Source organism: Lynx canadensis, chromosome B1 (assembly GCF_007474595.2).
Source record: "Lynx canadensis isolate LIC74 chromosome B1, mLynCan4.pri.v2, whole genome shotgun sequence".
NCBI lineage: Eukaryota > Metazoa > Chordata > Mammalia > Carnivora > Felidae > Lynx > Lynx canadensis.
The window spans coordinates 51,860,137-51,872,899 of NC_044306.2; the positions used below are offsets into that span (position 1 = coordinate 51,860,137).

The 12,763-nt window shown below is 39.7% G+C and overlaps 1 protein-coding gene across 1 annotated transcript in view; it reads right to left on the reverse strand.

Moving 5' to 3' along the window:
* The window catches only part of PINX1 (PIN2 (TERF1) interacting telomerase inhibitor 1), an 88,196-nt gene that overhangs the window by 49,793 nt on the left and 25,640 nt on the right, over positions 1 to 12,763 (reverse strand). The window contains exon 6 of the mRNA XM_030312703.1: positions 7,270 to 7,346. Within this exon, the coding sequence (XP_030168563.1) occupies positions 7,270 to 7,346 (77 nt within the window). The remainder of the gene's footprint in view (positions 1 to 7,269; positions 7,347 to 12,763) is intronic.

Below are 12,763 nucleotides of genomic sequence, written 5' to 3' on the forward strand. Positions count from 1 at the left end.
ATTAAAAAAACAAAAAACAAAAAAAGACTCTTCTTTTCCCAATGATCTTCCCTTAAGAGGTACTGAGGGCAATTTATAGAACTAATGGAATGGTCAAAAATACCTCCGTGAATTCAATTAGCTAAAAGAGAAGGGTCTGCTTGGAAGTGAGTTTTTAGATTTGACAGTCAGAAATGGGAAAGAGAGGGAATTCATGATAACTGACAAGAAAGGGACATAAACCACAAAAGTCATGCTTTGGTTCAAAAGGCAAAAGCCATCAGATTATTCAAGCAAAGTGATCATTAACTGGGGTATCCTGGGAGCATGTAAGAAATAACAAAGTTTCTAATTCAATCAGATTATAGAGGTGACTAAATACACAATTATTTTGTCAAGAGACTATGCGAGAAACACGCTGTTTAGAGAAACAAAGTAGGAATGCTGGTAACACATTCTCAATCCTTGATATGGTTTAGGAGTATTTTCTCTAGTGATAAGGCTGAATCAGGAAACAAGCTGGATAGAGGAAGGAAACTGGAAAGGTGGGGGGAGGGAAAAAATGAGAGAAGCAAAAAAAAAAAAAAAAAAAAAGAGGAGTATCAGGAAGTTCAACAAGATAGGAACTAATGGAATTTGTTTTTTAGCGTCTCCAACTCCCACTTGCACACCAAGTGAGAAAAGATACATACACACACATACACACACACACACACACGTATCTATAACTCCTGGCAGGCACTGGCCAGCACAAGTATATGCTGTAGGTCTCAAGGGGCCCTAGCAATCTCAGTTCAATATATTCGATCATTTCTTTGTCTCCATAGAAAGTGCATACATCTCCAATTTAGGTGCACTCCAATCCAGAGTCATTGTCTTCCTATTACAAAGATGATGGGGAAAGGAAGGACTAGGAAATTAGAAATGTACAACCAACCATTCCCATACACAGCAGTTTACTAAAAGGTTTCTGACTACTTGGTAGTGTGTGAGGATCTTTCACTATTTAAGCAAGTAGTTCTGAATAGCCAGATTCAGATAGGGCAACAGTGCCGCTAGATTGTCTCTGCGGCTTGAGAAAACACTGAGCACTGAGAAAGTCAGAGGGTAGTTCCTAAAGAGACAGGAAGGTTTTAATTTCTTTAAAAATACAACACAGTTAAGCCTATGAAACACTATTCCAGAGTGAAATGCAATGTCTAAAGGCCAATTTCTGGCAAATGGGATTGATTTTTAAAAACACAAAATGGCATAAGCAAACATTCATTCAATAATCCTTTCTTGAGAAACTACTAGGTGTACCAGTGGATTATGCTTGGCATAGGACTGAAAGTTAACTGATGAATATTTCCTACTCTCAGAGAAGAGACAGCTATTTATTAATTAAAACATTCCAAAAGGAAAAAAATATTTCAAATATCAACCTTGAAGCTATACAAACCATTTTTAAGATGAGAAACAAGTCCATTTTTAAAAAACAGAAGTGCAAGGAGATTTTAATTTACTGAATTCCTACCATGTGTCAAGCACTGACTCAAGGCCATGCCAGAGGCCCAGAGATGAATACAACACAAATCCTCTCTCTTTATGTAGTTTACTGTCCAGTGTGTGTGGTGGATGAAAAACTCCATGTGTAAAAATACAGGAGATTGATTTCTTCATTTGATGTGTCAAGATCAGAGAGAGGATAAAAGGCATAATCGAAATTTCATCAATGTGTCCCAGACATCTTAGGTTTAGCTTAGATTGTTATTTTGATGTGGTTTTTTTTCCTACATATTATATTCAAAATAATTAAAGAATCAGATGCCTGGTCTGGCACAGTTTGCTCCTCTACATAATACAAGGCTCACTACTACTACTACCCTCACAAAGAAAATGTTCATTTTATATAATTTTTTTTAACTAGGAAGAGATTTTTTATGCACAGTCCTGGATTTTAAAAATTCCTTTTGGATCAAGGACTCCCAGGAAAATCTGATGAAAGCTCTGGACTTTATATATCCATACCTACATGTACATAAGCCCACAAACAAATTCTGCATGCAACTTAGAGGAGTTCACCAACCCACTATAATGAGTGTACCCAGAGATACTGTCCAAGGACCTCTCCTGCACTGACATGTTGCACAGAACAAACCTGTCATATAATAATGATACCACTTTATATTTATCATCACAGTTTCATGTACTTCTGACATTACTAAAGTAAAGGACTTCATCAATACATTTGGATTTAATTTTTTTTTAAATTTTTTTTTTTAACGTTTATTTTTATTTTTGAGACAGAGAGAGACACAGCATGAACGGGGGAGGGGCAGAGAGAGAGGGAGACACAGAATTGGAAGCAGGCTCCAGGCTCCGAGCCATCAGCCCAGAGCCCGACGCAGGGCTCGAACTCGCGGACCACGAGATCGTGACCTGAGCTGAAGTCGGACGCTCAACCGACTGAGCCACCCAGGCGCCCCAATACATTTGGATTTTAAAGACATCAAATAATCTGATTTCTACAGGGCATTTTCTAACGTTCCACAAGATAGAAGACATACAATCTAGCAAAAGACATAAAAGCTAGCAAGCATTAAGTGTCCAAGGTAGATCATGGAAACTACGATCAGCCCTTAAAATCTGGGTACTGATTGTTACAGATGTAAGTGGACCCAGCATGTAACTGTGAGAGATCAAATGGCTGATACATAGAACATTCAATCTGAATCAGACAATTGTGTTGACAGCAGCAGTTGCTGAGGTTGGGGAAGGTGCAGGGAAGGGAGCTGACTACAAGTGGAGGTAGTATGAGGGAGATCTTTATGGTGAGGGAATAGTTCTGTAATTAACTGAGACAGTGGTTACAGGATCCACAAATGGGATAAAGTGGCATACACAGAACTACACACACAGACTGTATGAATGTCACTTTCCTGGTTTTCATCTTATGCTATAGTTGTACAAAATGTAATCACTGGGATAACTGGGTGAAGAGTACAAGAAACCCCTCTGAACTATCCTTGCAACTTCCTATGCATCTGTAATTATTTCCAAATAAGAAGCTTTAAAGCAAAAAGCCAAAAAAAAAATCTGTTATTAATTAAGGGTTGCAGATATTTCTTGAATATAAATGTATTCAGATCATTTGATGCATATGAGAAACCAGAAAATGCACAAGTAACACAGCATCTGTGCTCCAGAAACTAAAGCTGGCTCTTTCTTTTTTTTCTTTACAGCACAAGCGGGGAAGGGGCAGAGAACAAGGGAGAGAGAGAGAATTCCAAGCAGGCTCCTCATTGCCAGCACAGAGCTCGTGGGCTCAAACTCACAAAACTGTGAGATCATGACCTGAGCTGAAACCAAAAGTCGAATGCTTAACCGACTGAGCCACTCAGGCGCCCCTGGCTGGCTCTTTCTTAATTCAGCTCCCACCAGCACAGTAAATTGTTCCCAAAGCTGGCCCAGGCATTTGTAATATGCTTCTGAACCCACCATAGTTCAATTCTGACTGAAGGCAAGGCAGTGAGGTTTTGGAAGTTAAACCATTATTTTCAGCAAAATAATAGCCAACCATTTCCCCACAAAATTATGATGACGTATTAACTGCTTATGTCTCTAACAAAATCTCAAAGAAAATTTCTGAGGCATAACTGGACTCATTTAAACATAGATTTTTTTTTTTTTTTTTAATGCACAAAAGTTAATTAACATTGTGGCAGAGGGAAAAGGACAAGGACTTTGGAGTCAGAGGGACCTGGATTTAAACCCCATTTGTGCTGTGTTGGACCTTCATAACAAATCCTTCTGAGCCTTGGTTTCCTTACTGCTAAAAAGGTGATAATAATGCCTACTTCACAGAAGTGTTACAAGAATTAAATGAAATACTATCATATATGTCTCTCACAGTGTCCAGCACATACATGCTTCATAAGGTTGTAGTTTCTTTTCTATCACTACAACAGTCAGGGGTTATAGAAATCAGTAAGTCAGGCTAAGTTGTGAGAGAGACAATGTTGCCCAAGCCAGATGTGGTCAATGCCCAAGGTTCTTTAAATCCAGATGCAAAGACAAGATTACCATCAGCACCTTAACCAGAGCACCCAGGGAGGATTACTACTTCAACATTCAACACTGCCATGGTGTCTAAGATTCTTTAGGTATTTGACTTCCAGCAGCACCTTTACCTTGGCAATGCCAAATATAATTTCAGGCCAATACTGTTAGGGGGTCAAGGGAGTAAAAACAAGTGATCCTACTTCCAACTGCAAACAGGAACCAAAAGAGGTTGTATTTTCAAACAAATCTCATCAAAGGCCTCCTGCCCTTGGCTATAAGGACCGTTGTAACTAACATGGTAAGGTTTCATAGCAACAATTTATTCAGGGAAGGTGCAGGTGTGCCTCAATGAGAGCCAACTCTATATATGAAAATCCACACATATCTAAAACTTAAATTTAAAAGTGATTCTGCTTTAGAGAGAAAGGCAAACCAAGAAATAGACTCTTACCTATTGAGAACAAACTGAGGGTTACCAGAGGGGAGGTAGGTGGGGGCACAGGTGAAAGAGGTGATGGAGATTAAGGAGGGCACTTGTGATAGCACCGGGTATTGTATGGAAGTGCTGACTCACTACATTGTACACCTGAAACTAATACTACACTGTACTTAATGCTAACTGGAATTTAAATAAAAACTTAAAAGTGACTCTGCTTTACAGAAATACTTCTTAGTTGGTGTCTTAAAACGTGATTAGATTTAAATACATTCCATGTTATACGCAAATACGTACAGACGTATATTAAATGTCAAATACCACCGGGGCCCAATCTACTCCTTGTACTGCACGCAGCAGAGTGTGACCAGCAGCATCGGCATCACCTGGGAGCTTCTCAGAAATGCAGACTCTTGGGCCCCACCCCACCCTCAAGAACCAGAACCTGCAGTTTAATAAAATTCCCAGACGGTCTGTGTCCAGATTAAGATTTCAGAAGCCCTGTCCTAGGCAATATTCGTAATCCTAAAGTCAGAAGCTCTCCCAGATGTCACATATGACAGGGCTTCTACTAGTGGCTCTCAATCCTTACTCCCAATAATCACCTGTGTCATCTGGGTAGGCTTTATTTGATATTAAAACGATTTTTCTTCTTCTCTTTTTAATACCTATTCCTGGACCCTAACCCCAAATTAGGATTTAACTGGCCTGGGGTGGCACCCTGGCATTATCATTTTTTAAAAAGCTCCTTAGGTGACTGAGTGCAAGAGATGCTGAGAACCACTGCTACAGACCAAGTGCTGTGTCCTGATATAAAACTGCCTCAGCGAACAATCAGGATGTTCAATGCATCAACAAGAGGAGGACCGTAAGCTGGAATGAGAGATGAAGACACGCCTGGATATAAATCTTGCACAAAGCACAGGATCCTATAAGGCCGGTCTTCACACCAACTGCACCAAAATAGATTTTCCCTGGGTTAGTACCAGGGAATTGTTTCCGAAGCTCCTCAAATACAGGCTCATGTCAACGTGGTCACGAATGACATCACCGTCAAAAGGCCAAGTAATACCAGACAGTGTTGAAAACCTCAAGGCACCTAACATCAGTAGTCCTCAGGCAGATGTCTGCCAGAGGATTAGAAACCTCTAATTGCCTTTAACAAAAAGCTTTCCTGTGCTTACCACAGAAGTTCTTTTAAAGCTCTACCAAAAGTTTCCTTCCCTGATCTGTTCAACCATAAAATTTCAAACTGAGTGCTACAAAAGACCACGGTTTCAGGCAGCAGGGAGAAAAAGGCGAGCCAAGTAATCCAAGAACGCAAAGATCCAGAAATGCCAGCACAGTAAGAATGCAGGATTGACAGAGCTGGAACAAAAAGGTTATTTTCAGGGGTCCAGGATGGACTACAGGGCCGAGGCAAAGGTGACAGGTGTGGCCATGGGAGGGCATGGTTAGGTCAGTGCAGAGGTGATAGAACATCCTTGAGGATACTCAAATTATGGAGCATGATCAAAGGACAGTGATCAAAGAGGAAGACTCAGATAAGACAAATGCAGTCTTTAGTGAAGAAGGCAGGGGCCTGCCTGAGCCAATCCAGGTCATACAGTCACCACTGAGGGGCAGAGGGGTGACCAGAAGCAGGGCTGTCTGATGATCCTCTCCTCTTTCCAACAGCCTCTCTGGGAGTGAAACATCCAGTGTGGCCTGATGGCAGAACGCCTCCTCCCTAACGACCCACCTGCCTTTGACATGACTCAGCAGAGACCTATAAACACCGCCTCTCAGCGAGCCAACGGAGCACTGCTTCCTCAGTCCTCACTGCTAAAGGTGTAGGGGCAGAAAAGCCCTGACAAATGGAATTTAGTCCCAACCTGCAAAGGAAATCACCGAGCAAAAATTTCTAATAACTGCTTATTCTAGAGTCTTCGGAAATAATATGAAGTAACAAAAAGCTACTACCCTGGAAAAATTCCTGTCAGTCTAGAGAAATGTCAGAAAAAATTGCACCAGGGCCTTGGCTAGAAACCAATAAAGAAACCTAAGTAGGACACACCAGATTAACTGAGTAATAGTTATAGCAACCATACTGCAGATTTTTGGAGGCGATACCAATTTTAAATTTTTACTCCTATATCTCCAGAAACCCCTATTTCACAAATTCTATTTTGACATCCAAACTCAGGACTGCCTCTTACTTTGGAAATGGCACAAAAAACTCCATACTAAATTACAAAGCCCAATTTACTAATGAAGCTTATGAATTATGGACTCATCTCATGTAGGGTACGGTGTAGTCACCCTGCTCTCACCTAGTTTTAAGACAAACACTATTGTACAATGGAGGAAATACTACATCTAAATCCCTTACAGATTCTTGGTGATGATCCTACACTTTCAAAATGTTTTTAAAAGGAAGCAGACCAGGACAGGACTATGTAGATGATATTGTCCCTCCCAAGCCATATCCCAAACAGTTATGCAGTCTGAGCAAACAAAACCGCTGCAAGCATCCTCGGATGGGAGAGACATTTTCCCCATTGTATATGTCAGCAAAGGCATTCTTCCCAGAGTTTACTCCAGTCCTCACACAAGGCAAAAAGCAGGTGACACATACTCTTCTTTAGAATCCTTGTATCTTCCAACTACTATTATTAAGAAGGTCACATTTAGCCTTTGAGACTTCTCACATCTTTTTTTTGGAGCTTTATCTAAAGAGTACTATCAGTAATAGATATAAATAGTTCTACGCACAGCTGAAAACCAAGCGGTGTTGAAACAGAACATATCAATTGTATGTGGCTTAATACCTCAGGAGTCTTCTTACTCTGTCTTTTCCCAAAAATGCAGTCAAGATCTGTTTTGCTCCGAGATGATAGATCCTTCCCTAGAAAAACAACACGGTGCCTTTCAGTAATACCATTCTTTCTAAAATAAGGGGCACAAATATAAACTATGAGAATCCTGAAAGCAAAATGGATTTTGGAAAAGAGACAATTTTGTAAACTACTTTCTGCCTCCCTTCACAACAACTCCTTAGTTAACAAGTAAAATCAAATAAATTTTAAAATGACTTAAAACTCAAGACAGTGTTTCACAACCAGAATCCGTGATGTTCTCTTCTTTATGGTAGAAACAATCAAAAGCGTGTAGCATGAGAGGAAAACTGAATTTCAAAGCTAGCTCTACTACTGGTATACCTTTCACTTATGATTTCTGGGTCTCTGGGTTTCCCATTTATAAAACAGATATTTTTTACTTCAAGGAGACATGAGTTACTCAGGATTATGAAATGCAGAACAAAAAATGCTGGTAGCTTTACAGCTTTTAAACACACACGAATGAAAGCATACTGTATTTGACACATAGGAGCTCAATAACTAATTGAATGAATGAGAAAAAATTTAAAAAGAATAAATGCAAACAAAAATTACTACATTAGGGTGAAAGGATTTCAGATTTTTCTCTTTAAAATGTTCTTTACTGTTACAACTATATCATCTTTAAATAAAAGGATACATAATAAGAGCAGGAAATGAAATGGCTTCTGGCAAAGCACTGTCCAAAGGACCTATGCCTCTTATTAAAAACACTAAACTCTTTAACTTAATTTCAAACCCACAAACCAACTAATTTAAAATTCACTTCTTTGGAATTTCCACTTCTACCAATAATACTCTGTGAGCAGTCAACTGAATCTCTTCCCATTTGTCAACTACATGGCAAATGCACCTTAAAATGTAACTACAACATGTAAAGTCTTGAGGCTCCGGGGGAGTTAGGCTCTAGGTTAGACACAGGAATTTTTGTTTTGAGTAGGAAGCCTAAGTTCCAATGTCATGGACCCACTGGTCTTCTTAGCTTCCTGTAGCAAACTGACTTGGCAAAGTAATGGCATGACCCAGAAAGTTCTAGTTCACTGACAATCACTGGGGCATTCAAATATGATATCGCTCAGTGACTCCATGAAATTAAAAAACAAAACACCCTTGGATTTAATGCAAAGCCAGGCGCCATAACCAGTTTCATAGGCAGCAGTACCAGATTCAATGGTCCAGTCAATACGACCTGTTTCTATCAGGAAGGACATGTTCCTTCGTGGCTCTGTGTTACTCTCTCCTTTCTTCCTGAGCTAGAAACAAAGCCCTCCTGGTTCTGATTATTAAGCAGACCCATACAACAGACCCCATAGGAAACCTACTTAAGAACAAAATGAAGCATATCCCAGACAAGAACTCAGAAAATGAACCAGAAAAGTGGGGAATAACACTGCTCATGGTGGGGATAAGTGGACAAACCCTCAGGAGGGGGTCTAGAGATCTATTCTTAGCTTTGTCATCAGCATAACCCACTTTGCACGGCAGAGCACATTCAGGGTGGCAGCTTCTATTTCAGAAAAAGGAGTTATACTTAGTTCAAAATATGTATTCGCCATCTATCCCCAACCTATCTTCTGGAATGGGACAGAAACCCTAAAAGAAATGCAAATTAAGATCTCTTTTACAGCAATTCAACTAAAAGGAATGCTGAAGGGATTAAAGAAGGCAGGGTACATGCAAGATCACAATTCTAAAACAGGATGTCAAACTATGAACACGCAGAGATTGAAAACAAATCTAAACATCAAAGGGAAAACTGCCAAGCTGGGAGAGAGAGTAAGCTGTACCAATGAAGGTGCAAGTGTTTCTAAGGTTTTGGTGATGGGTTCTTGTATCAGAAATTTTTATCCTTTAGAAAGTTCACTTAAGTAAATGTAGAAACCAGGATTGTTACAGGCCTTGCTCTGGATTTGATCTGGAAAACAAAACACAGAGAAGAATTAAGAGTCAGAGACCAATGGAAAGGGACTTAAAGATAGATCAAAATGTGAAGATGGAAGCAATACTGAAATAGTTATTAGTCAATGGTCTTGGGTGAAAAGTTTATCAACGTTACAAAATTATGGCCATTTTGGAATCAGGTAAATATATTAAAACTGAGTTTGAAAGCTTACTGGTCTCAGTTTTGAATTAAGGTTAAATCAAAACAAATACTGTTGATAAACTTAGATGTTAGAGAAAATGACAATCAAAAACTAAAAGGAAATATGTGTTCTCTGTCTGAATTTGGGTCATCTATCTATTAGTCTTCAATTGGCCATAACATTTTGAGAGCCAGGAAAAACAGCTTCCAGTAGCCAAGCTGATAGAACTTAAGTCCATAAAAGGATAAACAAGTACTTTCAGAAAAGAGTACTTTATGATCTTTTTAGCTGTTTTTCTAGTAATCATGATTATTAGGTTTTCCAGTCTATCCAAGTGGCAATCTGGAAAGGAGAGAAGTTGCCACTATAGTCAGATACACTTTACAACACCAAGGAGTCCACAAGGGAAGCAAATGAAACTACAAAAAACAAACATAAGAATTGAAGAATCACAGAGATTTGGAGACTCTTACTTTAAGGGTAAAAGTCATATAGAACCCAACAAGTTCTAAGGAAAAAAATGTATTACAGCACTGTATTGTAACAAAGACTTAAAAAAAACCCTGAGTTTTCTACTCAGAGTAAAGGGGCGAGGGCAAGGAAATGCAGGTCTGAGAAATACATTTGTTAAAATTTAAAAAAACCCAAAAAACAAACAAAAAAACCACTGCAGGTGTATGTAGGAAGCTTCATTTGCTTAGAAATTTCATTTGCGTTCCCCAATAAAGGATAAAACACTGCATTCTGATTTCTGTTTTTAATGAAAACACATGGGACCAATAATAATCCTACGACCAAAGATTATGGCAACGTCACTGAAAGGGTGATGTCAGAAAACCAGGAAAACTGAAGGAATCAGAGTAGGGAATGAAAAGAAGTGAGACCCTCACAACCAATAAGACAGTCAGGATTCTGTAAAAGCCTGCCATGGTGCTATTTTATATTTAAATGGCAAAAGAATCAGAAGAGGAAACTGGATGCCCGTCACCAGCAGAGTCCGACATGGGGAGGAGGTCACCACGCCAGCAGTCCTACAGTCTGGTGTGTCCAGGCTAGCAAGCCGGCTACCAGGACCTGTGCTGTCCGCACAGTTTCCTTGTTTAAGAAGCAAATACTGCAAACTGTCACAGGAATAAGAAGGCTGAGTAATATTACTAGGGTGAAGCTGCACAGCTTCAGTTCGTGCGACCTTTCTTCTAGCCACCGCACGATGCGGGGCAGTGGTGGGGGGGGGGCAGGAGAAGCAGCGTTCTCTTGATAACTTCCCACTGCATATACTAAACACTTCAAAAATGGTTTTGTAGAATTTCACATTCTCCCTATCTTTTCCTCTCTGTAGATGAGGCCTCAACAAACATTTTTCAAATTAAAAGAAACTGCACTGAAGTTAGGCTTGTTAAACAAATACAGATGAAATTAACTTTTAAGTTATATAATAAATTGTTTCAAAATAAAAGCAGAAATTTGGGACCAGAAAAAGGAATAATTATGTATTAGAACTAAAATGATATAGCCAGTATTTAGGCAACAGTATATTTTACAGTGCTATTCACTGAAGTCAAATTTTTATCTTCACTCTTCAAACCAAGCTATGTAAAATGCCATTTTCCCATGATTTGGTCTCTGGACCACACATGGGAGTTACAACATGAATCACCCTCATCAAATAAGCAAATTAGTTACTGCGGGGCATACCCGCAGGCTAAAATGATTATCATTTAATATGCTGAACAATCAAAAGTTCCATAACATGGGTCATATCTGAAAAGTCATAAAATGGAACCTACTTTAGAACTTTATAATGACTGAGAAATCTTTCCTCATTTACCTACTTATTTTTCAATAGGCTTCACGCCTAGCATGGAGCCCAATATGGGGCCCAAACACACAACCTTGAGATCAAGACCTGAGCTGAGATCAAGAGTCAGACGCTTAACCAACTGAGCCACTCAGGCACCCCTGAAATCTTTCCTTATTTTTAAGACAGGAAACTGAGTCTGAAAGAAGGTAAGTGCTTAAGTGATGTGAGAGACTAATGGCAGAACCCAAGTTTCCTGTTGATCTAAGAACATCCACCTTAGAGTGTTATGCTAAGTGAAAAAAGCCATACAGAGAAAGACAGGTACCATATGTTTTCACTCTTACGTGGATCCTGAGAAACTTAACAGAAACCTATGGGGGAGGGGTAGGAGAAAAAAAAAAAAAAGAGGTTAGAGTGGGAGAGAGCCAAAGCATAAGAGACTCTTAAAAACTGAGAACAGGGGCGCCTGGGTGGCGCAGTCGGTTAAGCGTCCGACTTCAGCCAGGTCACGATCTCGCGGTCCGTGAGTTCGAGCCCCGCGTCGGGCTCTGGGCTGATGGCTCAGAGCCTGGAGCCTGTTTCCGATTCTGTGTCTCCCTCTCTCTCTGCCCCTCCCCCGTTCATGCTCTGTCTCTCGCTGTCCCAAAAATAAATAAATGTTGGAAAAAAAAAAAAATTTAAAAAAAAAAAAACTGAGAACAAACTGAGGTTGATGGGGGGGTGGGGGGAGGGGGGTGGTGAGAGGGAGGGGAGGGTGGGTGATGGGTATTGAGGAGGGCATCTTTTGGAATGAGCACTGGGTGTTGTATGGAAACAATTTGACAATAAATTTCATATATTGAAAAAAAAAAAAAAAGAACATCCACCTTAGAGAAAACTGAGGGTTTATCATTCGTAACCAGGGACAACAATTGTTCTACAAGAAAAGATTTATTAAATGAAAGAACTTTAGAACCTACTTTCACTGTGGATTGTTAAGATGAGTAGTAAATAATTATTTTCTTCACCACCTGGATTTCTGCCTCCTTTTCCCACCTTTTCCACTTATTCTCAATCCGCATTTCCTGTATCTTCCCACTTAATCTCTGCTTCCTTTCTGACAATATATCTTGAAAGGATATATCTTTTCCCTGTATACCAATGCCCTCTTTCTCCCCAGGCAAGGCTAATAAATCAGCAAACCTCATTCAGAGAAAACGAAGGCACAACACATCAAGCAGGCCGACAGGGTCACCTGGCAAGGAAGTGGCTTAACTAGAAATAGAAAGCAGATACTCCCAGCATCCATCAGATTAAAGCAGATTAAAGAGGTTTATCCCAGCTTCAGCAAACACTTCGGGTGAAATCATGCATGTAGTTAGATACTAAAGGAAAACTAGATTTGCAAGAGAGAAAGCTTCAAAGGCCGACATGCCATCTAAAAAGTTACAGGCCACTTTTCATGAATTTGCTCAGCATCTTTCTGTGATATGTCTCTTTTTTCCTATAGGTTATAATGAAAAAAGGAGGGATATTTAACGACTGGTTATAAAGTGGCAAT